This window comes from Nyctereutes procyonoides, unplaced genomic scaffold (genome assembly GCF_905146905.1).
Source record: "Nyctereutes procyonoides isolate TBG_1078 unplaced genomic scaffold, NYPRO_anot_genome, whole genome shotgun sequence".
NCBI lineage: Eukaryota > Metazoa > Chordata > Mammalia > Carnivora > Canidae > Nyctereutes > Nyctereutes procyonoides.
In genome coordinates, this window is record NW_026575140.1 from 43,185,317 (window position 1) to 43,212,122 (window position 26,806).

General features: G+C 45.6%; 1 protein-coding gene across 1 annotated transcript in view; it reads left to right on the top strand.

The window, feature by feature from the left end:
- The first annotated feature begins 921 nt into the window (after positions 1-921).
- The window catches only part of ROR1 (receptor tyrosine kinase like orphan receptor 1), a 400,073-nt gene continuing 374,188 nt past the window's right edge, over positions 922-26,806 (top strand). Inside the window, exon 1 of the mRNA XM_055307141.1 lies at positions 922-1,448. Coding sequence (XP_055163116.1) covers positions 1,337-1,448 — 112 coding nt within the window. The 5' untranslated portion in view covers positions 922-1,336. The remainder of the gene's footprint in view (positions 1,449-26,806) is intronic.

Consider the following 26,806-nt stretch of genomic DNA (forward strand, 5'->3'; position numbering starts at 1 on the left):
TCAAACTGTCCTGAGTTTTTTTTTTTTTTTTAAGATTTTATTTTTTTTATGAGAGAGAGAGAGAGAGGCAGAGACACAGGCAGAGGGAGAGGCAGGCCACACGCAGGGAGCCCGATGCGGGACTCGATCCTAGGTCTCCAGTATCAGGCCCTGGGCTGAAGGCGGCGCTAAACCGCTGAGCCACCCAGGGATCCCTCCTGTCCTGAGTTTTTATGCATCACAAAATTCACAACACTTAAGCAAGAGACACAGACAAAACATACTGTTAGTAGGAGACTTTAATGACCCCCTAGGTCCATAGTAGAACAGCTGGACAAAACGATATGCAAAGATACAGAAGGCCTAAATGTAAAGAAGATAAAATTGAGATAGTCACCTATCTCCACCTTCTGAAGATAGAAAAACACCTCCTTTCAAGCGGCCACAGGACATTGACAAAAACTGATCACAGAGAAATCCTCGGAGGCGGTACAGACGACATCGATTTCAATACAACGAAACTAGAAATTAAAGACAAAATGGGAAAACGTAAGTCCCTTGGGTCAAAGAGGAAATCAAAAGGGAAACCGTGTGATATCAATAAACGTCCTATTATCCAGAAGCCCACAGCTACCAGGGGCAGAGCGGGGACGGCTAGAACCGGGGTCTCCCGGGGGAGCCATCAGCCTGGTTTGCGAGTCGGGGCAAGTCTCCCTGAGCCTCGACTTCCCTCCCCGTCAGAGGGCCCCCCGGGTTCGCCCGCGGGGTGTGAGGCGCGGTGGGGGGAGGGGCGTGGGTTGGGGGGGACGTTCTGGAAGTCGGGAGGGTGCGGGTGTCGAGAGACGGCAGCAGAGGGCGCTGGGTCGCCGGCCTGGGCTCGCGCCTGCCATTGGTCGGGCTCGGGCGCGGGGCTGGAGAGTTGGTGCAAAGTGACAAGTTGAGGGAGGCTGAGAGCCAGAGAGCGAGCGCGCCGAGCGGGAGGAGCCGCCGCCGCCGCCGCCGCCGCCGCCGCCGCCGAGGGAGCCCCGGGACGGCAGCCCCCGGGCGGAGGGCGCGCTCTTCGGAGAGGCCGGGCCGGGCCGGGCCGGGCCGGGGGGACCCGCCCTCGGCCAGCGCGACCCGACAGCCGGGACTGACCGGCCGCAGGGCCGGGGAGCGACCCGCGCGGGCGGGGTCCAGAGGCGGCCGGGCGGAGCGAGGGAGCAGGTTAGGGGGACAAAGAACTTTGCAGAGTCCCCCGGCACCCTGCGGGGACAGCGCCCGGAACGAGGAGGCCGGGACCCCGGGCGGAGCCCGTGGATGTTCTGCGCGCGGCCTGGGAGCCGCCGCCGCCGCCGCCGCCGCCGCGAGAGGAGGAATGCACCGGCCGCGCCGCCGCGGGGCGCCCCCGCCGCTCCTGGCGCTGCTGCCGGCCGCGCTGCTGCTGCTGCTGCTGCTGCTGCTGGCTGCGCGCGGGGCCGCTGCCCAAGGTAGGAGCGCGTCCGCCCGCTCCGGGCCCGGAGCCGTCGCGGGGCTCGCCAGCGCCACCGCGGGCGCCCGTTTGCCCGGGGGTGCGCCCGGGGGCGCCCTCCTCGGCGCCCCGCCGCGGTTGTCAGCGATGACAGGAGGCGTGGAGGGGCCCCGCGGGCGCGGGCGCGGGCGCGGGTGGGGGGGCCCTCCCGTGCCGTCCGTCCCGCTGCGTCTCGCGGACCCCGCCAGCGCCCTGACCCGTGCTCAGGCGCGTCTGCGGGGCCGCCGTCCGGGGAGGCGCGGTCCGGGAGCCAGTCGGTGCCCGCGGCGGTGCGTGCGAGAGCCCAGGCTGGCCGCGCACCGACGCGAACAAAAGCCCCGGCCTCCCGAGGCCCCGGCGGCCTCCCGGATCCACCGCCCCGGCCCTCCTGCCTCTGGAGGCTCACGCCGCAGGCCCCAACGTGCGCGCTGCCCCCGTCGCCGCCACTTTGTGCAAAACGTGCTGTCAGAGGCGGCCTGCAGCTCCGAGTGCTCCGAGCGTGCACGTGCGTGTGCGTGTGTGTGCGCGTGTGTTACACACAAGCCGGGGGCGGGCGGGGGGCAGCCATCTAATGCATGCTTGATTTTGGTGATCTCCAAAGACAATTGCAACAGTTAGAGAAAGACTCCACCGAAAGCCCGAGCGCCTCAGGTCGCTGCGGGAAGCTCGGATCCTTGCTGCGTCTAAGCCGGTACACAATGAGAGGGAAGAGCCCGGCTGCGCCTGCGGAGACAACCGGTTCATTCTTTGGAGGTTGGAGGGGGAAAGTTGATTAAAGTCTCCGGGGTCTTGGGCCTCACTTTTAACATGCATCCCTTGAGGGGGTGCTGGAGTCCCTGGGCTCAGCCCTCCCTGCCCAAACCGGTGCAGATAAATAGGTTCCTGCTCTTTTATCATGCATCTTTCATTTCTTTCTTTCTTTCTTTCTGTCTTTCTGTCTTTCTTTCTTTCTTTCTTTCTTTCTTTCTTTCTTTCTTTCTTTCTTTCTTCTTTTTTTTTTAAGTTAGTCTGTGCTTTGGAAAAGAAAAGACTTTGGGCTATTTAGCAGTTGAGGGGAAAAGATCTATTCACTGCGTAGACTGTGGTTAACAGAGTTAGTTTTTAAGATCTGGCTGGTGGTTTTCGTTGTAGGGACGCACTCTGGAAGGAAGTTGCCAGCTAAGAAATGTTGATTTCTTAGAGTTGGGTTTGGGGAAGTGAGAACCACATTTTCTGAGAGAGATTCTAAGATTGATCCCGTGGTGAGGTCATGGTAATCTGGAGATTCCTCAGGGTAAATACAGCTCCTAATTGTGATTAAGATGTACATCAGCAGGGAGTGCACCTTCCTGATGAAAAATACTAATGAAATGTAAACAGCTTGATCTCGTGGATGTTTGCTTCCATCGGGGATGCCAAACATCTGGCCCCAAGCCACAACACCTGGGTGAAAAGTAAAAACTGGGCAATACTGACTAAACCATGGAAGAAACATCCTTCTTAAGTCAAGTTGCCCAGCAAATTGAAGTGGAGATAATCAGGGGAGGGCTCCTAGCTTGAGTCCTTGATGAATTTGATTATTTCCTCTCTCGACTTCTTTTACTTCTGCGCAGCCTTTCAACAGTGGCTGCTTTTGGATCATGAGGGTGAGAGTGGGGAGGAGCGAACCTTTCTTCGGTCACCTGCCTTTAAATGAATGTCCGTGCAATGATTTTGCTGAGTGTAAGACAATTTTGTTATCAGCAGTCAGGCAAATTCTGTCTTGTTTAACTGTCTACAGGCTTTTGAAATTAAAAGAGAGAGAGAAAAAAAGAGTATTGCCTATTCCAAACAAGTCAATAGTGAGGTCAAATCTGTTATTATTGTCTTACTTGTCATCTTATAAATCCCTTTCCATTTTTCTGAATCCTTGATCTTTTCTCTGGGGGCAAGTTTTCCGGTGGAACTCCGATTTAGTTTCTTGTCTGATTCAGAATTCTTAACGTAACCCAACCAGTGGCTCAAGAAATCAGCTTAAGGGGGAGATAGATTTCAGTTACTTATTTTAAAAAATGCTCAATAATTTGTCCCTTTTTTTTTTTTTTAATTATTTTGTTGGCCAAGAGAAGCAAACCTTTACATTTACTTTTTCTGGCCTATGCAATGTTGATCTCCTCATCTACCTCCTACCAATCTAGCACTAAACCTTTCTGGGAAGCAGAAGCCATTAATACTGTGTACCCAGAGTCAGGGCCTTAGGAACCCACCTGGGCCTTTCTCAGAATCCTGGAGATTGTGTGGTTTGCCTCTTAGACTCAGAGGAAGGTGGCCTGCTACTGTGTTTGCTGTCATTTCATAAACCTTCCAGTGCCATTTTAATAGGTGTCTGTCCTGTCCACTTTTAGAATAGGAGTCTCTTGAGGGTAATAAGACTGTCAGCTTTCCTGGTGAAAACACTGAAAGCCAAATTAGCCAGCCCCAACTTTATTGGAGATGCCTAAAAATCCTCCCTAGGGGAGCCACACAGAGGCTCAATAGACAAAGGGTTTGGTCTAGCTGCCTCTGGCACAGTGTTGGAAATATTTAATCCTCAATATTGATTCAGCATACCTGGTAGGCTGTTTTGCTACTCGGATGCTGGGACTATTTTTCTGATATTTACTTAGGAGTCTTTTTAAAAAACTCAAACTTGGTCTGCATTTTCCTTTCTCCATCTCCTGCCTGCTGAGCACAGCCCTCAAATTAGACTTTAAAGTTTATAAGTGGTGTGTCACTTGCATCCATTAGTATCCATTTTGGCTGTGGTTTGCTGGAGACCACATAGCCCATTTTGAATATTTTTGAAAATTTTATACAGTATCCTATGTAGAATGGAATGCTTTGTAGCCTATATGTGTATTAATGTAAACGTATGTCTACATATAAATGACATATGTGTACACATCTATACAGTAAGTGGTCCATACATTTTTGTTGAATGAATGGAGAATAACTTTCTTGGTTGCATGTAAAACTGTGGCGTAATATTTGCTTTTCTTAGTAAAAACGTAACGTGACATACTTTCAAGGACTTTTTCCCTCTCTTGCTCCAACTTTTAGTATGACTGGAGTATAGTAAAGTTAACCGTAGAGCTTAATGGTTATGAGCATTGGAGTTTAACAGACATGAGTTTGAATCTTTTCTCTGCCATGCGCTGGGATGGTCACTCCATTTTTCTGAACCTTACCAGAGTGTTAAAAGAGATTTAAAATGAAACCGTGTATGTCAAGTACTAGAGAAAAGCAGCCAGCTGAGAGGGTCTTAAGTTGGGGTACCTGAAACCAAGGATATGCAACCCCCCCGAAATAATATACAAAAATTTCTCTGCATTTTTGTGCTTGTATATTTCTAACTATAATCTGATATTCTGAAAAAACAGCAATCCCCAAAAGATAGAAACCATTGATTTGGAGGGTTTGATGCCTGGGGCAGTAAGTTGCCTTCCGGGGTAGGTTGCTGGGGCTTGAGGGCTGGTGTTGGGTCCTGGGCCTGAGCCTAGATAGATCTGCACAATTCCTGGAGCCTCTACCTCTCCTCACTTTCCAATCCCTCCCTCCCCCCACCCCCCCACCACCAGGCCAGTTTTTACTGGGCTTAGGAGAAGCTAAAGAATGGTGCCAAGTCCTTTGGCCTCAACTAAGTATGTATTTCCCTGAATCCAAGCATTCTGAAATGCCTGTTTATACAATTGATTTAACAAACACTTGGGTAATCCTTACAATGGGCCAGTGACCATTCTGAGCAGTTTGCAAATATTAGTTCACTGAATCCTCCCCACAGATCTATGAGGGGGATGGCATAATTAGCTCATTTTAATGTAGACACAGAGAAGTTACTTTCTTAAGGTGACATGGCATTGCTGGGCTTCCAAACCCTGTAAGAGTTCATGCTCTTCACTGCTGCCTTACACAGTCTCTCCTGGTTTAAGTCTTAAAAATTTATACTATGTCTGGGCTAAAGGTGCCATTTCCCCATGTTTTCCAAGAGCAATGGGATGTTTTCTTAGCTATATCTAGGGGTTACAAGAAATGATCAGAGACAGCCAATTTCAATTTTTCTTTCTGTGCTGGAGTTCTCTGAGCCAGTCTTGCTGCAACTCTGGGTTTCAAGGGGCCTTTGGTGGTCTGCACCTCTGACAGGAGGAATTACACTGTTGTACTGAACTGCAACTTTGATGCGGTTTGGGGAGTGTGTCTGGCAGTTCTTTCCAACCAGTGATGAGATACATTTTGATGAAGTGCCTTTGTATTTGCATCTTGGTGTACAACTGGGGTTGTAGGCTGAGCAGAGTGATTTATGAGAGTACTCTTGAGCGGGAGAGCTGGCTTGCCAGTTTCCAGGTCCCTATGTAGACCAGACTGGCAAATCCAGCCCCAGCTAGGAAACACTCAAATCTCTGAGGCCTTCTCTAACAACAGGGCCTCAACCTGGCCTTCCCAATTCCCTGGAGGTGTGACAGGAGAAACTGTTCTGGAGACGCCCTGAAGAGAAAGGAATAGTCTTCTAGGAGTCTGAGAAAGTTCTCTGGAGTTGAGGGGGAGGGGATGTCAGGGGATGGGGAGGGTGGGGAAAACTCTTCGAAATCCTTAACTAAATGCAGCTGCTTGTTACACGGAGCCTGACTTGCATGCCAGGAATATCTAAAAAGCTAACGAATACAAAATAAAAATAAACAGCAGTAAAAAGGCTCTCTCTTTGTTGCAGTAAGCTCGGTTGGGGTTTTCAGTTTGTTTAGGAATGGGATAATTGTGGCATCCACTTTATTTTGGTAAGGCAGTGAAACGTGGATTGATGTTATGTCATTGGGATGCTCCCACCACCTGAACTTTTTCCTTCACACTTCCCCTCAGAGCGCCCAGGCATGAACATCCACCGGCCCGAGTCTCAAACTGTTGCCCCTGAGTGAATTACACTGGAAGAGGGCAGATAATTTAATGGGATAATCTTGGCAGGGCCAGCAAATTTCACACCCCATCTCTCACTAATAGAAAGGCAGTAGAAGGCTACAACATCCTCAGATGAAAAGGTTGTATAAAAAGGCTCTGCTTAACAGTAACTGTCTGTCCATAAATAAGGTTCCGTAGGGTTTTGATCCAAAAGCTGTTATTAAATACTGATAAGCCAAGCCTCATAATGTTTGGCCCCTTACATTTCCTTTTTTCCCCCTTCTCTCCACAGAACCATAGATTTTTTTTAAGGGGGGAAGGGACCTTAAAAGATCAACCAGTTCAAGCTGTTTATTTTCTCTAGTATTGCTATGCAGAAATGACCTTCCTTTATAGCCATTTAAAGAGGTATTGTGGAGGAACAGAAATGGAATGGGATTTGGACCCTGACAGACTAGGGTTTGAACTAGGGCGATGCTGCTTGCCTGCTGTGTGAACTTGGGCAAAATTCCTTGAACTTCTGAGCCTCAGTTTCTCTCTGAAAAATGAGGATAAGAGTACTGTTTGACTTACTAGGTTTTTGTGGGAATTAAAGGGGACAATGAACAGAAACACCTAACAGTGCCATGGACCTAGTAAGCACACAGCGTGTTAGCTTACTGTCATTATCAGAGGTTTGCTGGAGAAATCACAAAATTTGGCTTCTAAACAATGATCATTATGCTCTAAGATAGGAACCAAGACTGAGAGAGCAGCAATTTTTATAATATTTTAAGACACTTGAGTATTTTATTTTACAGGGCACTTGTAGACACTCCCGAACTGAGCAGTACCCAGGCCAGTGCTGGGGACCCAGATGGGAGATTCCACAGTGCGGTTTTGCAAGCCTTAAAACAAAGGCTTTTTTTCAGAACAGTGAGCTCTTTGGGGAAGAGCAGCCCCTCCCTGGTGCTTGGTGTAATTCCAGAATCCTGCAATGGGGAATGTTACATTTCAGGGACCTCCACTTGTAATCTGACCGTTTTTAGCTCCAGTATCCAAATAATCTTGCTGAGCACAACTTAAAAGAGAAGGATAATGGCTGGAGGAAAGAATCCTGAGGTGCTCTGTTAGCCATTTAAAATTTCTGAGTACAAAAAAAAAAAAAAGTTCACATTACCCAAAGAGAGAAGAGTAATGAAGTGTGGGAAGGGGGAGAGGAGATAAAAAGAACTTCCAAAGACCAAGACAGGGTTTGTGTTTTTTATTTTTGTTTTTTAACAGTAAAGTTGTCATTCAAAGTGTTTCATCTCACACTTATTATTTTATGTTTATTTTGTGCAGATACAGTGTTGGTGCCCAGGAATCAAACATTACGCTCGCCCTTCAGGAGAGATGGAGGAGGGAAATTCTCACTTTTTGAAGAACCTGTTAGGTGCCAGGCATAGTTCTTTATAGATAGCAGGTTTTTATGTCCAGCAGCCCTTTGTGATTGGACCTCTGACCCCATTTTACAGATAAGGAAATTGAGTCCGAGGCAGTATCTTGGTGAACCTCACACAAACTATTAAGTTGGGATGTGGCATTTGAACCTAGATGTTGGAAATCGGTATTTTGACTCAAGTGTATATTATTTCCACTATCTTGAAGTATAATTGGGGAGATGGGATGAACACACATGTATCTCCATGTGCCAACGTGGAAAATGCTTAGCACCTTGTCTTGTACGCAGTGAGTGCTCAGTGAGAGTTCTGCTGTAATTAAGTAGCCAGAGAAAGGCCCCACCATGATTTATCTGCCTCAAAAGCCTGTGCTCTTAATTTTTCCACTGTGTTCCATTTCAACAGGCATGTGATTGGAAGAGTGGTGGCTGTGTAGTCCCTAAATGGAAAGGACAACACTAAGACAGTTTTTATGGAATCTTTCCCACCTGCCCTAATCCAGATTTTGGGGCTCAGCTCTGCTTTGGGTGGGGAAGGGAATTTGCACAGGTGTGTATTTGGAGAGAATCATGATGCCTAATCATGAAGTGTAACACTCCTGGAGCTCTGGCTAGGATCTATCATGTTCCCCATTCTTTCACTGATCATACATTTTTTAAAAATGATTTTAGGGATCCCTGGGTGGCGCAGTGGTTTGACGCCTGCCTTTGGCCCAGGGCACGATCCTGGAGACCCGGGATCGAATACCACATCGGGCTCCCAGTGCATGGAGTCTGCTTCTCCCTCTGCCTGTGTCTCTGCCTCTCTCTCTCTCTCTGTAACTATCATAAATAAAAAAAAAATAAAAAAAAATTAAAAATGATTTTTATTTATTTATTTGAGAGAGAGAACACGAGGGGGGCAGGCAGAGGGAGAGGAAGAAGCAGACTCCCTGCTGAGCAGGAGCCAGCTGCCTGGGCCTCCTCCTGGCCTCCATCGTGACTCTGGATCCCTGTCCCAGGATCCTGACCTGAGCCAAAAGCAGATACTTAACCAACTGAGCCACCCAGGCGCCCTGATCATACATTTTCTATGCACTTACTGTGAACCAAATATTTTGCTACTCACTAGAGATGTAAGGGTGAATAAGGCGAGGTCCTTGCCTGGAGTGTTTTTCAAATGGCAGATCTATGGTAGAGATTGCTAGCTGATCAGAAAATCTGTTTTCATCTCTTCTTGGTATCTTGGTTAGACTACATTTCCCAGTTCTTTGGAGTTAAGTGAGGCCAGGTGACTAAATATTAGCCAATGGAATGAGATTGGAAACAATGAATGTCACTTACAAGTGACACTTAACAGCTTGGCCCTTAAAAAACTTCTCAGGCAGGATTGCTAGGATTCTGAACATGGTAGTGTAGAAATCACGCGTTGAGGATACTGCAAGATACATACAGCCCGGAACAGCCTGGAATCTCCCTTTATCACTGCACTGTGGAAGCCACATGCCAGTCCACACTTGTTTAGGTTTTATGTGAGGAAGAAATAAGCTTTTAGGGTAGTAAAGGATTGAGATTTCAGAGTTATATCCGCTCTCACTGCTAACATTACCTCTATGGAGCTGACATTATATATATTTAGGTCCCTGTTGATCTATCTCTCCATCCCACAGTGCAGCAGTCAGGACCAGCATTTCTAGATAGAATATAATAGGACATTTCAGAGTACGTTACATTAACGAAATGAGTACTGTTTTAGGAAGCTTTAGCTTCAGTTCTGCTTTTGCTGATTTGGGTTTTATCAGGCTCATGCTCAAAAGTTTGAAAGCCACTGGTCTAATAGAAGCAGACAAACCAACAGCTCTGTTCCACGGAGTGCAATAGTTATGACAATAGTGGTTAAGTCCTCTTGCAATGGAGACTTTGTTAAGGAAGTGCCTAGGGAGCAGAGATGGCAAAATGGGTTCATTTTTCCTGTCAATTGGTATTGGCTACCTGCGGTACAGTGTTGAGAAGGAATCTGAGGTTTCTTCCAGGATCCCTGGGAGAGAATGCTGTGATCTGTAGCAGCATTTGCCCTGGGCTTGCGGAGGAGGAGTAGAGGCTCAGAACTAGCTGGCATCTGACCAGTTCACATAGAATCTGGGCTCCTTCCAGTGGATTAAACCTCTATCCAAATTATTTATGGCACATATATGGTGTCTCTAGCACTGTGCTAAGCACTGTGGAGAATCTAGGAGCACTATGACTAGCCCTTGGGGAGTTTACCTTTTAGGGCCAATAAAATAGGCACTTGTGAAATAATTATACACCCAGTGAGTACAGAGTTGGCAATTATAGATGCAGAATGCTGAGAAGGAGAGGTCTTTCAGGAGGAAGTGGGATATGATGGGAACCTTGAAGGGTGGGGAGGATTAAGATGGGCACAGGAGGAGGAGAGCTAGACATTCTGTAGCTGCTCTTCTCTCTCCATGGACTTGCCCTGGCTGTCCTGGCTTCTTAAACTGGGGCTTCACCCTGGAATAAGGCTCGTTTTTATGAGATGGGAGAGCAATGGAGAAAAAGGAGGACCTTGAGTGGTGCCTGTTATGTTTTTCTGCATATGAAGGAGGGTGGCTGGGGGAGCATGGATTCACTGGGAGCATGAGGATTTACCTTTCTCTCCAGAAGATGATCCCAGAGAGTTAAAAATGCAGTCCTTTTTCCAGGCTCCTTGTGAAAGGAATAGCATGTCTGCTGCAAGAGTTTTTTTTTGTTCTGTGGTACAGGCTACTAAATCCCTGTCCATATTTTGCCTCCTTGATGAAAATCATAATAGTGTTGTAATGATTAACACATCAAGCATCCTGTATGCCAAGAACCATTTCAAGTACTTTAGGTATTTTAACTCCCTCAGTCTTCAGGGAACACTATGAGGTAGGCATGAATTATTATCCCCATTTTCCAGATAAGAAAACTGAGGTACAGAGAGGGTAAGTAACCTGCTCTAGATCACACAGCAAGTTAAGCGAGAGAACCAGAATTTGAACCTAGTTATTCTGAGTCCGGGGCTTTGTCCTTAAGCATTATGCCATACCGCAGCTCAGTGGTTTTTTTTTTTTTTTTTAATCTGATGATTCACATTCTCTGTAAGATCCCAGCCAAATAGCTGAGTTAAAATGATTATAATTAAATCCTCCATTTGTATAGGGTTTTTCAGCTTACAAAATTATTTCATGTATAATGTTATCATTAATTTTCCAAATAATCCAATAAAACAGGATTTTTTTCTTTCTCTTTCTCTCTTCCTTTTAATATTAGGCATGGGAAGTTGGCAGCTCACCTAAGGTCACTGTTGCTGGTGGAATCTGCTGGAAACCCAGCCTCTTTGACTTTAGGCCCATAGTGCTTTCTGCTTTAAAAGACTACCTATGTTTGGAATTCATGACTCTAAGAGACTAATACATGTCTATTTTCACTGTACTTTTACCAGCAAATTTTCCTGATTCTCCTTAAATCAGCTATTTTTTTCCCCCAGAAATGGTTGTAAGGCATCTGTAGATAGGACCTGGAGCTAGGATTCCTGTAACCCATGAAAATTCACTTGCTATTAGACTGGGAGAAGTTACTTAAAGACAAAGAGTGTCCTAAGTGGTTGGTGATTTCAGCAGGGGGAAGAGCCATTGGTGAAAGGGCTTTGTTTGGTATCAAAAGGTCTTGGTGTGAAACTGGATTCACTGCTTCCCTGCCAGTAAATTGCTTGACCTCTCTGAGACTCGCTTTCCTCACCTGTAAAATGGGAGGCATAATGGTGCTCATGGTGCTTGAAAGGTTTGGGGGTGGGACTATGGGAAGTGCTTGTATAGTACCTGGGTCACATTCCAAGTGCGCTCTCACCTAGTCCTAAGAATTAAATGGAGGCCAGCAAGAGAGCACTTCCTCCTTTGAGCTTTTCCCAGGATGTGATGGGGCAGAATTGATGAACCTTGGCACTTTGTGGGCCTTTATTTTATAATATAATCAATATTATAATATAAGCATCTCTGGGTCAGACCTTCCTAGCACTTGGAACTTTTAGATTATAATTATGTTAATATTTGCCATGGACATGACTTTCTTATGCTCTGTGAAGGTTAAACACCCTACGGTAAAATCAGATCTTGCTGCCTGAAATCCTAGATTTCCTTGAAAGGCTCCTATCTGTTCTTCATGGGAAACTGACCCCATTTCCTGATGGGCTTAAGTGTACATCAAAGCAATTTATTCTATTTTTTTCTCCATAAGAGAGATTATATCCTCACCTCTTAGATTTCACTCCAGCTTGGGTATTTAATAGTTTTTACATCATTTTCATACTCCCTGAGAGTACTGGTTGTTTTTCTTTCCCCACCTGAACTCTTGGTGTGATGAACATTATGGATTCCTCTGGAAGGCATGCCTTCAGAAAGTAGTGCTTGGGGCACCTGGGTGGCTCCATGGTTGAACATATGCCTTTGGCTCAGGTCGTGATCCTGGGGTCCTGGGATCGAGTTCTGCCTTAGGCTCCCCGGAGGGAGCTGGTTTCTCCCTCTGCCTATGTCTCTCTCTGTGTGTGTCTCTCATGAATAAATAAATTAAATCTTAAAAAAAAAAAAAAAGAAAGTAGTATTTAACTTAGTGGTGGCTGTTTACCTCCTCCCTTAGAAGGATTATGTGCTGTCTAGGAACTTCCAGTTCCCAAATGTTGCCTGTTTGAGAGTAGCTGTGGAGACTGCTGACATCAAGAAGCAACATTTTTTGATGATGTTCTGAATGGACTGGTGAGTTACCCTCTTTCTGTCTATGCTGCTCACAGCCCTCTGCCCACTCACATCTGCTGTTCTTAAAGAATCAAGTGCTTTGCCTGTGGCCAGATAACCTTCAGAGAATCTCTACCTGCTGGGTGTGTGTGTGTGTGTGTGTGTGTGTGTGTGTTGGGGGGGCTCCCCAGGGACCCCTGATAAAGGACATTTCTCTTCCCCACTTAGCAATGAAGGCCTGGAGCTGAGCATACCCAGTTTGTTCTACCTAATTCATCAGTGAGTTCCTGTGTCATACTGTGTGAGCTTCTGCAAGAAGTAGCTAGTAAAAGGGCACAGAGAGAGTCCAGCACCTAGCACTAATTTGTTTCCCTCCCCATGTGGAGAAGGAAAGCATTCCCTCCTCACACTGGCTTACAACTTGATTTTTTTTTTAAGGAGTAATTGCCAGATTTCATGGTTTTGTTGGTGTTAAAACAATAGACATAGATGAGATGGTCGAAATGTTTTTTTTTTTCTAATTTTTATTTCTTTATGATAGTCACAGAGAGAGAGAGAGGGGGGGGGCAGAGACACAGGCAGAGGGAGAAGCAGGCTCCATGCACCGGGAGCCCGATGTGGGATTCGATCCCGGGTCTCCAGGATCGCGCCCTGGGCCAAAGGCAGGCGCCAAACTGCTGCGCCACCCAGGGATCCCCGAAATGTTTTTTTAAATAACTCTCCCACATTTTTGCCTCAGGACTCAGGTTTAGAAAGTTTCTCAACCGACCCAGGGCGTTGGTGAAAGTGGCTTCCCCCAGATTCATAGACTCAAGTCACCACGACAGTTGGTCTGTCTGCTGTGTGGGTGTAGAGGAACGAAGGAAAGAAGGGCCCTGAGAGGCAAAGCTCTGTCACCTGTTGAGTGATGTGTCCTGTGTAAACTACCAAGAAGTCACTGTCAATTCCATTTGGTTAGATATTTATTTAGCAACTAAAGTGGATGCAGAAGAAATATACAGCAATATCCTCTCCCGTAGGACATTCATTGTTTTTGTTAGGCAATATTGAGACCCCCAAATGGTATGAGAATAATATTAAATCAAACTTCCTGTTCTGACCTTTGCTTAGGGCTCTTTCTCTGTCTTGCAGCTTCTAGAAACCATGTACTCTAGCACCTGCCCCATCTCCCTGGCACAGCAGGGTCACCCTGGTCCCTCTCCTCATCTCTCCTTGCTGAAATCTTATTCTTCAACCCCCCAGTCTCCCACATTCAAGAATTCACCTTCTGCCTTCCTTCCCCTGAGCTCCCACATTCAGCCAGTATTTGCAGAGGCCACCTAAGTCACACTCACCTATTCTTATTTAGCCCAGCACCTAGATTTTAATCTTTGTGATCATAGTCACCATCATTTTTTGAGCATCTACAATGGGGCATACATCTGGCAAGACATTTTGTATTTTGTAGCAGAATCCTATTATTTTATCTCTCCAGAATTGTTGCTCTTTCCCTCTCACCTCCTTCTTCTGCTCTTTTATCAATTGGGAAAAGAAACTGCTTTTGCCTATATGCTGACCTTGTTATGGGGAGAGTGCTGATTGTAACCTCTTACCCCTAGCCTCACTATGATGGGCTAACCCTGGGATTTAGGAGTGGCTCCTTTGGGGCAGGGAAGCTAAGAGACACCCTCTACCATATCTCTGCCCAGGAAAGAAGCTGGTGTGAGGGAGAGAAAGACTTTGATGTCCAAGGCAGGCATTCCAAGAGGTCTGGCAGTGGTCCAGTGTCATCTCCATGTCTCTGAGATTTTCTGCTCAGAGCCCATAGACTCTACTTTGGATGAAGTGACTAACCCTGACCATGCACACAACTTACCTCACTAGTGATCACAACAAAATGAAATGGAGTCATTATTTTTAACCCAAAGGAAGCATTTTTAGTGCTTTTTCTCATGGGAAAATATGTCCAATAAAAACAAAATCATAAATGTAGTATGAAAACAATAATCATCCACAATCCTGCCATTCAGAAATAATCTCTGATAGTGTTTTCTATACATATTTGTATTTATAAAAGGAAGTCACACTTTTATTCCCAAGAGAAAATTGAGACTCAGAGATGTTAAGTAATTTCTCCCTCAGCCACTTTCCTTTCTATTCACTTCTGTGTGAGCAGGGACCTGATCTTATGTCAGTTAATTACATTTCACTCAGTAGGAAATCACTAAGTATGTGTTGAGCAAATGCTCAATTCAGTGTAATTGAGTGCCACAAGGAAGGTGCGTACAGTAAGTTTTGTAGATCAAAGAGAGAAGTGTGCATTGTTCAGAACTACTGGGAGGGTTTTCTGAAGGAGGTGGAGATGGCGAGCCAATAATAAATTGTTTCTCTCCAATATGCAGTGTCCTGGGAAGTCAAAGCTGGAAAGCAGGGACACCTGTCAGAGCTGTGCACTGCCCCAGACTTAATGACTACATGTGAGATTTTTTCTGAAAATGCAAGAGGGATAGAAGTGAAAGGTGTCCATGTGGACATGGCAAAGAGGGCTGAAGAAAGAGATACATAGTATCCAGAAGGAAATTCATAGCTATTGGGGCTATAGGGAACCAAGTCATAAGGAGATCAAGGAGGGAGGGAGTGGATGGGGACACAACCAAAAATATTACCAAGGATGCATCAACAGGACTTTGGGGCTGCTGCCTCTCTTGGGTCTCATCTGGCACCTTTGTACATGGTGGCTTTTCCATGGGCTGTCCCCTCTCACAGAAACGTCCTTCCTCAACCTATCAGCTACCAGTGCTTCTGCTCTTCTACTTCACTGTAATTTCCCTGACAGGCCAGACTCCATTGGGTTCCCACTTGTTTGCTTTGATAGCACCCTATATTTTTAAATACTCTTCATTGTAGTGTGTAATTAAATATTTATTTGTACAGCTGTTACCTTTTCTATCGCTGGGTTGGATGCTTCTTAGAGTAAGGTCTGAGTCTGGATCACAGCCAGCACAGTGCCTGGTGGCCCTTTGAATCGACTCTACTTACTTTTACTAGGCTTTGGTCTTACTTCCTAGAGGCTGGGATACTTCCAGCTTGCTTTGCTGTTACTATCTGGCCATTTAAAAATGCATCTTTGAGCAACTGAAAATCTCAAGGCTATCTCTTCCGAAAGATGAGGAATTCAACCCTGTAAAAAGTCAATCTGGACTCAATTAAACCTGCTGTGGGCTCTCTTTGCAGGGAAGCAGTGGGCAGCTCGAGAGCTGGGCTGTTTTCCTAAGATGAAAAATCTGTGATAACTCTTCAGTTCTGCTGCTATAAATTAGGGTCACTCTGTCCTTAATTGGCAACAAATTAAAATTCTCCCTTACAGTCCTCCTCTTTCTCTTCTTTCATGTTTGGGGGAAGATGTGGAAAATATTGGCCTCTTGCCACAGGGGAGAGGGCACTGTGGCTGAGCCCACAGGCAGGTTTGGGCTGTGAGGGCCGCCCGGGAGAGGGGGTGGTGAGTGATTCTTCCCTGCCCTGACAAACCTTCTCCTCCCTCCTTTGGCTCTGCTCTTCCCTTCCCTTTCTTTCTTCGGGAATTTTGAGAGGTCTCATTACTAGGGAAATATCCCCCAGGGAACTCTTACTCTCCCTTCTTTCGACTAATAAGCAGAGGGGGAAAATTCTCTAAGTTTGGAACTTGCAAGCAATCTGGATGCAAAGATGGCCAGAAGGGCCCAGATGTCTTTGCATTTTGTACGGCACCTCTTTTTAAATCCCTCGAACCGTCTGCTTCAGGCTGGCCTACCTTTCCTTCACACAGGAGGGAGGAAAGGGAGCTTAACCAAGCTTTGGGTAGGTTTCTTGGCTGCTGAGGCAATGGTGGGGGAGAGGAAGAGCTGGAGCTGGGTCAATTCTTGCCCTCCCGGTGTTAATTCAGGAGGGTAGTTGGTCGGCATGTGCACTGAGTGGGGCTTCCTGGGTGCCAGACGCTGGGCTGGGGCTCCCGGCACTTCTGGTGAGAGCTCCACGGCTGGCCTGGTGGGGAGCACAACCGCTGAGCAGTAAGGACTTGGGCACCGGGTCTGAAAGCATGGAGGGGGGCCGGCTAATCAGGGTTTGGGATTGGACTGGCTCAGAGGGCATCACGAAAGGTGTCTCAGGGAGGCTTTGCTGAAAGCTGGAGTCTGGGATGCCCTCAAACAATAACCCATCACGCATTTTTTTATACCGTTGATAGTAATGGATGGGTTTATTTTGACAAATGAGTTAGCCAGGATCTGCTGTCTGTAATGTTCGATGTTCAGCTGAGTGGTAAAAAGCATTTCCCAGGCCTGTCTCTGTAAACCAGCCCTTCTCAGGGAACCTCAGCTGCTCTTCCAGAGCCAAAACAACTCAGAGGGAGGCCGAGACCCTTCCACCCGAGTGCTGGAGGTAGGGGTAGGGTTCAGAACCCAAGCCAGGCCTCTGCCTCTCCAGGAAGTTGCTCTGCTCTGAGTTCTGGTGTCTCATTTCTTTGTCTCTGTGGCAGGGATTATAACGCCTTCCCAGAAGATTATGGAAGATTAAAGGAGATGAAGGATGTAAAAACACCTGGTAAACTTTCAAGTTTTATCTGAGATCCAGGGGTCAGATAGCAAACAAGAGTTTGTCTCTATTTCTTGGTGAATGGACCCATGAAGCTTCCTTTATTCATTCCACAAATATTTATGTGGCTGGCACTGTTCTAGATGCTGGGGGTGAAGCAGTAAACAAAACAAAGGCCCTGCTCAGGGAGAGGTCTAAAAATGGAGAAATATATGTCCTATCAGATTACAGTAAGTGCTGAGGAAAATGAAGCAGGGCGGGAGAACTTGAGAGGTGAGGAGTGATGGGGTGGGGTGGGCACCATTGTGTGGGGTGGCAGGGAAGACCCCAGGATAAAGTGACTCTCGAGCAGAGACCTGCAGGAAGTAAAGGCTGTGGGTGGCAGGGGGATCCTCCAGGAGGGGAGGTGGGTGGCTGTGGGTGGCAGGGGGATCCTCCAGGAGGGGCCAGCGAGTTCAAAAGTCTTGAAGTGCTCAGGAGCGTGTTCTCAGTTAACAATACAACAGTCACTGCTATTACCACTAGGAATGTTTGTAGAGTGCTTACCTGTATGCCAAGCAATAGGCAAGCATCACCTCACAACCACCCCATCAGGAAGGCTATGTTATTATCATACCTATTTCATAGATAATGAGATTAAAGCATCACCAGCAACAGGCTAAGCATTCAGAGAGGCAGCAGTGTGTATAGGAGGCAGCTCTGCACAGAGGAAAGAATGCATGGTTTGAAGAGAAAAAAAAATCTGCGTTTGGGCCATTCACCAGCTGTGTAATCTTGGGCAAGGTGCTTCACCTCTCTGGGCCTCAACTATCTATTTTGTAAAATGGGCTAATAAAATCTCAGAGGATTTTTATGTATATTAAGTGAGAAATTAGGTGAAAGGATTCTGCAAACTGCATAGCACCATGAAAATGTTACTTTACTACTACTACTACTACTACTACTACTACTACTACTACTACTACTAGATGACTACTGCTTAACCAGGTCTCCTTCCTAGCCTTTTGAAAAGAGAATAATGAGCGAGAAATGAAAGTTTGTACCTTCTATAATTCCCTTTGTTCTTTCCTGACATTTTATTTTATGTTAAAGTCGCTGAGGGTGAATTAACTAAGGTATCTAATTGATTTAGAAAGTATTTTCTGCAAGGTTAAAGAACTATGAGGTACAGTTGGTGGTGAGGCTTCTCACATTTCTGAATTGCTTGAGGTCCTAGAACTCCTAGTCTACTCTCTTCCCTAATGCCAGGCTCCTTGTAATTTCCAAAGCTAGAATTTTATGGTAGCTTTCTCTGATTTTGCATTGTGTAGATACTAGTTGCTCAATAACTTTTAAGTAAGTGGCCCTAAAGAATTGTATGTACCCTTTCATTATTATTTTTTTTTGTATGTACCCTTTCAAATTATTCTATTAAATCATTTATTCTCTGCATTCATCCCAGAGTCTCATGGGATGAATGGCTAAATCGAGGGGATTTGGAGAGATAGGTATTATTATCTCGGGCTACAGAATGGGAAAACTGAGGCTTTAGGACGAAACCCAAACTGGAGAATTGATGGTGAGCCTTGGTACCCCTTCTCATTTCTGCGGAGATGAGAATGGGTACCATCTTCCATCACCATGGTGGTAGGTCAGGAAAGTCATTTGTTCCTTAACCCATTGAGCACCTTCTCTGTGCCAGGCACAATGGTAAGTGCTGGTAATGCAGTGATGCTTGCTCTTGCCCTTAGGAGATGCTCAGGATATATTCTTTAATTTGAATATTTACTGCTGCCTTTCCCAGCACCTCCAGAAAATGCAGAGGTAGGAGTTGCTTCGTTGTCACTTGCACCTATCTAGCTGGCACATCATCTGGTGCCTGTGATTTTTAGACCTCTCCCTGAGTCATGCAGTCTGCGTTTTGTTTCCCCAGCATGCCAGTGGCTTCCTGCGATAAGCTTCATCTTGGCTGTGATGCCGCCCTCCCCTGGGGTTGGGCTAACAGCCTCCTGGGGACCGTGGCTAATCTCAGGAGAAGCAGAGCCCCCAGGGAAAGAATCCTGTCTCTCCTTGTGTGCACCTCGGATTAGGCAGAGCTGTGGCTAATGCACTTAATTAGGTAAGGACGAGGGGTGACTGCTGGGACATGGGGGTGAACCTCCTGTCTGCCCCAGTGAAGACTTTACTCACTTTTACCTTTCCTTGCTGCTAGAGGAGCCCCTGAGAAAGCAAAATGAGACCAAAATCAAAATACTGTCTCTGGGAGTCAGCTAAACCCATTCAGCTGTCTGTGACCTTGGGGAAACCTCAAAAGCCCAGTTTCCCCCTCTATAAAATTTGGGGTACAAATCATGCCTACCTCATTACCTTTTGGTGAAGATGAACTATGATAATATTCCTGGGCCACTGGCACACACTGCGTGTACACAGTAAGCATCAATAACTAGGAGCTGAGATGACCATTTTACAGGAGGGTAGCCTGAGGCCCACACTGGTGTTGATTGGAATTAACCACCCAGAATTCATCAGGACCGGAGTCTGGAGTGGAAGGAACTCAGCTTTCCCAGTCTCTAGCACGAGGCCACCAATGAACCAACTTCCTTCTCTCACCAGTGGTGACCCTCCATGCCCTGCTGCCTGGCCTGGAAGAGGAGGGAGGGGGATCCTTCAGCAATAGATGCAGAGGTTAGAGCATCTCTTCCAGCTAGACCACTAACTGGATCACCACATCCTTTGAAGTTAGTACTTAATTTTGTTACCTGTAAAATGAGGTGGCCTGACTGCCCCTCAGGCCCTAAATTTTTTAAAAGACACCTACTAGAAGAAGCAAAGAGCCAGAAAAGAGAAGTGGAGGGGACGTATCAATAGTACATTCTAATAAAAACAGCTAGCATTTTGTAAATCCTGTGTGCCAGGAACTATATTGGGGGCCGGGTTACACCGGGATCAGAACATTTTCCCCTGTTTTCTAGGGGCTTCTGGACTAGTTAGTGGAAGTGGTTAGTGGAAGTGGCAGGGCAGCGAGGATAGGGAGAGACAAATAACTAGAAGAATTAGAATTTGTTCTGACATCTGCTGTAAGAGGAATGTGAACGGTGAGCTGTGGCTCCCAGACATGGCTGTCCCCCCGTGTTGTGTGGCCGCCCGCACGTGCAGAGCCACCGACAGCCCTGGAATGACTCGGACTGTCTACTGTGAAAGGGAGCCTAGGCCCTGAGTGCTGGGGCAGGGGAGTCTGTGGTTGAAGAGCAGGTTGAGGAAGATTGGAGTGTGGGAGGGTTCGCCTTCGGGCAGCCAGGCCAGAGCTCCGGGGGGCTGATGGATTACATTCCTCCAGTTAGAAACCATCAGAAGCCCCACTGAGTGGGACTCTTGTGGCTTTGGAGCTTCGCTGACGTTTCCTCTTGCAAGGAGAAGAAGTCATTTCTGATTTAAGTGTTACCTTTCCGTCCTAATGCTTTCCTAAGGGTGGCAGGAACTAAACCCAAATTATTTGCACTAAACCCGTTAATTTTAACAAAGCAGTAGAGTAAGAATTTGAAACAGCTGAAATACTGCCAGTTTTTCTTCCCTGTGAGGTTGTGTTTTCTGACCTTCTTAATAAAGTTCTGTTGAAAACCTGGTTCTAGGCGGCGGGTGTGACAGTCGGGTACATATCGTGGACCTGTGGACCTGCTGTGTACTTGGGCCTTAGCTAAATAACGTCGGAAAACAAGCTTTCTCGAACTCCTAAGATTGTCAAAATACAGTTCAAAGCCGCAGAAGCCTTTGGGAGCGATTTCTGAAAGGTGGGAGGCTTGAGGGAGGCTTTGAAGCTGCCCCGTATGAACACTTAGACTGCTGAGTGTAACTCTTTAAGCACTTTACATGCCTGAAATGGTCTAGTGCAAAATGTATTTGGGAACATAAAATCTCCTACTGCTACCGGGATAAAAACCCTTATCTCCTCCCTAAATATTGATTTAGAATAATAGCTTGTTTTGAACTTTCTCTCAATAAATTGATTTTTAATTTAGAAAAATACCTCTAGGGAAAACTCAGTATAGAGTTGATAGAAAGTTTTGGGGTAGCTGATTAGAAGGGTGTCTTTAAAGGAATGAAAAAGGGAGGAAAAAAGTGAAGGCATTCCTGTCACCAGAAGACTCCTCTCCCCCCATCGCATAATTCATTGATAACGTTATTTTGAGTATCTTTTGTTTTCAAGACCTTGTGCTGGAAACTGAGGAAGAGACTGATTTAGCCCCTGTCTTCTTGGAGATACGTATGTGTGAGGTTGTGTATTGCCTTTGAGGGAATGGAAAATAAGATTTTTTTTCAGAAACTTTTTTTCTTTTCAAGAGAAAGGACAACATCAGGGCATAGCAGAAAGAACTCTAGGCTAAAAGTCAACAAACTTGAATTCATCTTCTAGTCCTGCCTCTAACTAGCTGTGTGACACCAGACAAAACACTTTTGCCTTCTCTGATCTTCAAGTTCTTTTACATAAAGCAATGAGGCTGGATTGTTTGGACCAGCAGCATAAATATCACTGGAGAGGTTGTTAGAAATGCAGAGTTTAAGTCCTCTCTCCAGACCTGTTGGGTTAGAAATCTGCATTTTAACCAGATCCTCTGGTGATTTGTATGTAAATTAAAGTTGAATAAGCATTGTTTTAAAGAACTGATTCTTGTTCTAATATTTTAATGTTTTGTGCTTTTTCCCAATATATTATTAAATACAGTTATGAAGAATTTGTCTAACACTGGGCTGGGCATTCTTACCCATCAAATGTTTTAACTCTGTGAGAGAAAAAGATTTAAAGGCAGAGACATGCACTAATAGTTACACACTCAGTTCCAAATGCCATATATACTTATTTTTCCTTTTTGCCTTGCGTTTGAGGTCTTGGCAGCCTTACTGGCAGCTGTGAGAGAGAAGAGGAGGAGGGGGGAGGTGAATGAAGGTGGAGTTGGCAGTGGATTAGGATCTTCTGAGCCGGCAGCAGGTGGCACAGAGCAGTGGGTCCCCAGCTCAGGTCCTCGGAGTCATCACAAGGATTTTGAAGATCAAACAGTATCAGTGATTGTAAAATCATGTTTTATATTTTTCATGTATATATGAATGCTGCTTTGATGGACTGAATAAAAATTCAAAGTGACTTTTTGATATTCTATTTTCCTAATTTATGTTAAACATTAAACCTTTTAGATGGGAAGGGGGTCAATATCATTTTTTGCAATAAAAGGCATCTCTCACTTGAAACCATTGAGAACCATTGGAATACCAGACACTGTGTCTGACAAGGAAAGACCTTAGGTATCTGCTAATCAATTTATAGATATGGAAACTGAGGCTCAGAGCAGTGAAGTGACTTGCTCTGAATCACACCTTGAGGGAGAGATTGGTGGATCCAGGACTAGAACCCAGGTGTCCTGGCTGCCAGCCAGTTTTATATCTGCTGTGCCAGACTTAGTGGTTTGTCCATCTGTGCTCCAGGGGAGCATAAGTGGGATCATTGAACGGAGAGGGGAAAGTTTTCTTCTTTTTCTGCTATGGGAAGCACAGATTGCCAGAACTGTGAGGACCTCATGGACATCCGGCATCTGGGCCAATCACTGTATTTACAGGTGAGCACATCTGGCCCAGCAAGAGAAAGGAACTTAATTTGTCTAAGATCAGACAGTTGGGTTTGTTTGCATGCTTTGATATTTCTCTACTGAAATTCAGCTCTTTATAGATGTATTTTTTTCCCAAGAGGAGTAGGTGAGTGAAGCAAGCCCTTCTGTGAAAGCAAATGAACACGGTTTGTACTAATTTCAGGATTTGTAAAGATTTATATATCTTTGAAAAGGATTTAGCATAGTCACTTGTAATTTAAGTATTCAAATTACCATTATAACTTTTTGTTTCTTACTGTTATCATTTTTTTTAAAGATTTTATTTATTCATGAGACACACACACACACACACACACACACACACAGAGAGGCAGAGACACAGGCAGAGGGAAAAGCAGGCTCCCTGTGGGGAGCCCGACGTGGGACTCGATCCTGGGTCTCCAGGGTCACACCCTGGGCTGAAGGTGGTGCTAAACCACTGAGCCACCCGGGCTGCCCTCTGTTATCATTTTTAAACCAAGTTTTGCATATTAAATCTACCAAGCTTTGCAAGTTAAATTTTACCAAGCTTGCATATTAAATTTAAAAGTTGGAATGGGGGCAGCGGGGTGGGTCAGTCAGTTAAGTTTCTGACTCTTGATTTCTGCTCAGCTCCTGATCTTAGGGTCGTGTGATCAAGCCCCACATCAGGTTCTGTCCTCAGTGGTTAGTCTGCTTGGGATTCTCTCTCTCCCTCTCCCTCTGTCCCTCCTCCTGCAGTCTTCTCTCTCTCATAGATAAATCTTAAAAAAACAGTTGGGATGATTGTAACCTTGACTCCCTCCACTAAGATCTCTATCTTAAAGATAACCTTTGAGGGAGCAGACTACCAAATTCCTTGTCACTGAGTACAGTATCACATAATCATTGGAAACCATGTAATGGAAAGGGAGAAAGTTGGCACTGGCTGTTGAGGCATCTTCGTCTATGACAAGAGCTCACAGCTTACTGCTGACTCTCATTGAACTGAGAAGCTGTGTCCTAGGCTGTAGATCTCCTGATCCTCAGAAAATAAGAATAGGAGAATCATTCTCCAGGAAGCAGTAGGGCACCATCCTGTGCCACATACAATTGTTACCAATCCAGGGAAGTAGGACCTGGGTTAGAATCGGGGCCATCTTCATGGCTGTGCAACCTGTGCAGCGGAACAGGGCCCCTGCCTTCAGGCTCAGCTGCGGGTGTAATGCTCTGCTGTTCGAAGTCCTGAAATTCTTAATGTTTTGAACAAGGGGACTGTATTTTTATTTTGTACGGGGCCCTGCAAATTGGGTAGCCGATTTTTGTTAGAATAATTCAGAATTGGAACCAAGAACCCCTGAGGAACAAGTCAGTGGGGACTGAAGCTTTTTGGGCAAGGAGAAGGAAGAGAGGGAAGAAGAGGAGGAGAAAGAAGGGGAGGAGGCAGCCACCACAGGCCTGACCGCTAGTGGTGGATTCCAGTATGGTATGGGGACTGAGCAGGTGGCCTGGGGTCAGCTGTGATAGGAAGGAGAGGAGGGACGGTCTCTCACTGTCCAGTTTATTTGCCTGGGATTGTAGACAACTCACTCTTTGCATTCTTCTTTGCGTCCCTAACCCCACTCACACATAGCACCCAGCACATAGTAGGTTCTTAGCATGGTGTGGTAGTTGTCCTGTGGAACATCATCACTAGATAGCTTTGAACTAGTAGATGAACCTCTTTGTGGTGAACTACATTAGAGCCTTATCCTTTTTCAGTGTCATCGCTATACCTCTCACTGGACTCTGCACATACCTTGCACTAATTTCCTTGCCAGTTTTCTCTTCCTCATATTAATCCAACTAGCTGGATTAACTATCCTAGATCCATCACTTACTAGCCATATGGCCTACACACACTTACCTAAGTGAGTCTCAGTCCCCTCGTCTCTAGAGAGGGGATGATTATATCTATTTTTTAAAAAGATTTTATTTATTTATTCATGAGAGACACACACACACACAGAGGTAGAGACACAGGCAGAGGGAGAAGCAGGCTCCATGCAGGGAGCCGGATGTGGGACTTGATCCCGGGTCTCCAGAATCATGCCCTGGACTGAAGGCGGCACTAAACCGCTGAGCCACCGGGGCTGCCCTGATTATGCCTATCTTGAAGGGTTTTGGGAAATTAGAGATAATACTTGTAAAGTCCTGGAAATAATAGTGACTGGCACATAAGTAGGTGGTCAATAAAGAGTAGTTTTTCTTATTATTAAATTATAAGGTTACATATATATGGTTTATGAATGATATACAGGCAGCTTTCATCATGTCATTTCCCCTTCTCAAAACAATCTTCAATGGCTCCCCATTGCCCATGGCTGTGGAGGGTCAAGGCTCTCCATGTTCTAGCCACAGTCTACATTGCTTAACTTTTTCCCAATAGTGTTTTAAAAAGTTGGAGAACGCTAGTGTGGTTGGGGTTTTTGTTCTTTCTGTATCTTGTTTCTCAAGGGCATTGAGAACTCCTTGGCAGTGGATTTCTGTGTCACCCCTTGACTGCCCAGGAGAGCACCTGGTATACAGTGTTTGTGTGTGTGTGTGTGTGTGTGTGTGTGTGTGTGGCTGTTGATTCCTAACCACAATGTATTTCAGGAATACGGTGCAACTTTGCTTGTTTTCCATGTGTTTATACCTCTTAGGCCCTTCAGAATGGAAAAGGATTATGATTTAGCATTTGAATCAAGAGGATCCGTCCTTCCTTTCCTGTGTGTGTGTGTTTCTTAAACAGCTGCTATCACTGTTGGGATTGTTTGCTTACATGTTTGTCTCCCCTCTAGAACGTGGGCTCTGGGTGGGGAGGGATGGTGTTTAATTCTCCCTCCTAGCTTCAGTGCCCAACTATTGAGCATGGCACAAATAAGAGATAGTCCTTAAATATTTGTAAAAGCAATGAGTATTAGAAAGCCCAATTTTTTATGGCAGATATAGGAGACAGTGGGAGTTGCCTTTTTACTGGAAAAACATTGTTTATTAGATCTGTATGGATCATTTAGAAAATATGCAGTCGGATATTTTTTATAGTCAAAGAAGAAAATCAGTATAAAATGCTTAATTAAAAGCAGAGGCTAACATTTCCCCTTGTAATGAAGGCAGGATCACGAGTATTTTCATTTTCTCAGCCCAGGAGATGGGCAGGCAGCCAGACTCAAAGACAGGGATGCTGTGCAGACAGATAAGAAGGTTTGACATTAGGAGGAATGGGTCTGGGAATTTCCCTGGGTCCATGTTTGCTTCAGTGTTTCTCCACATGGATATTGAAAATGGAGAGTGTTAACTCCTGTAAGGTATTCCAAACCATTGTCATCTCCTTTTTGATATTGCTCATGCTCTGTTACCTATGAAATTACCAGTTGATTGTGAACTTACCATAATGGTGTATTTTCAGGAGTAGGTTCTGGATTTGAGGTTAAAAGCCTCAAGAGGTGTGGGTCTTTTTCTTGTTCTCCTTGGTGCTCCTGGGCCTGTCCATCCATGAGATACCTGGAGCTCTTACCCACATATTCTTGTCCTGGGTGTAAGAAGCTGGTGAGGACCAGGAGCTGGGGAGGCAGAGAGGGCAATGATATTCTGAATGACCTTTGCCACCTGGAAGAAAGTAGGCCCTCTGAGAAGGACGAGTGAATGTACCCTAGGTCAGGACCTTACTACTCAAAGTGTGATCTGAAGACCAAATGCATCAGCATCACCTGGAAGCTGATTAGAGCTATGGAATCTCTGGTGCCTTCCAGACTTTTTGTACCTTACTTCTAATGTATCTTCTCTGAAGTCCAGTTTGGGTTTCTCTAAAGTGAATGAGAAACTTAAAGACACATGTAAAGCAATCCAAATGGAGAAATCTTTTAGATATTTACTCCCTTCCCAAGTTTTTCTCCTTATCTCACAGTTATTGGTGATTTGGGGGGAGGAGGGCATGGCAGGGGGTATTATTTTATCTAACCTTTCCAAATAATTTGACTTAGTTTTCATAAGAGTAACAACCCTCTTTCATATTTGTTTCATCAATTTACATCTCGTACAGTTGAAGTCATAATTACAAGAAACCCCAAACAAACCTGTGTAATGAGCATTGGGCCAAACTCTACCGATTTTTGATTACCATTAGAATAAAACTCAAGAACTGGTGAGGATGAGATGG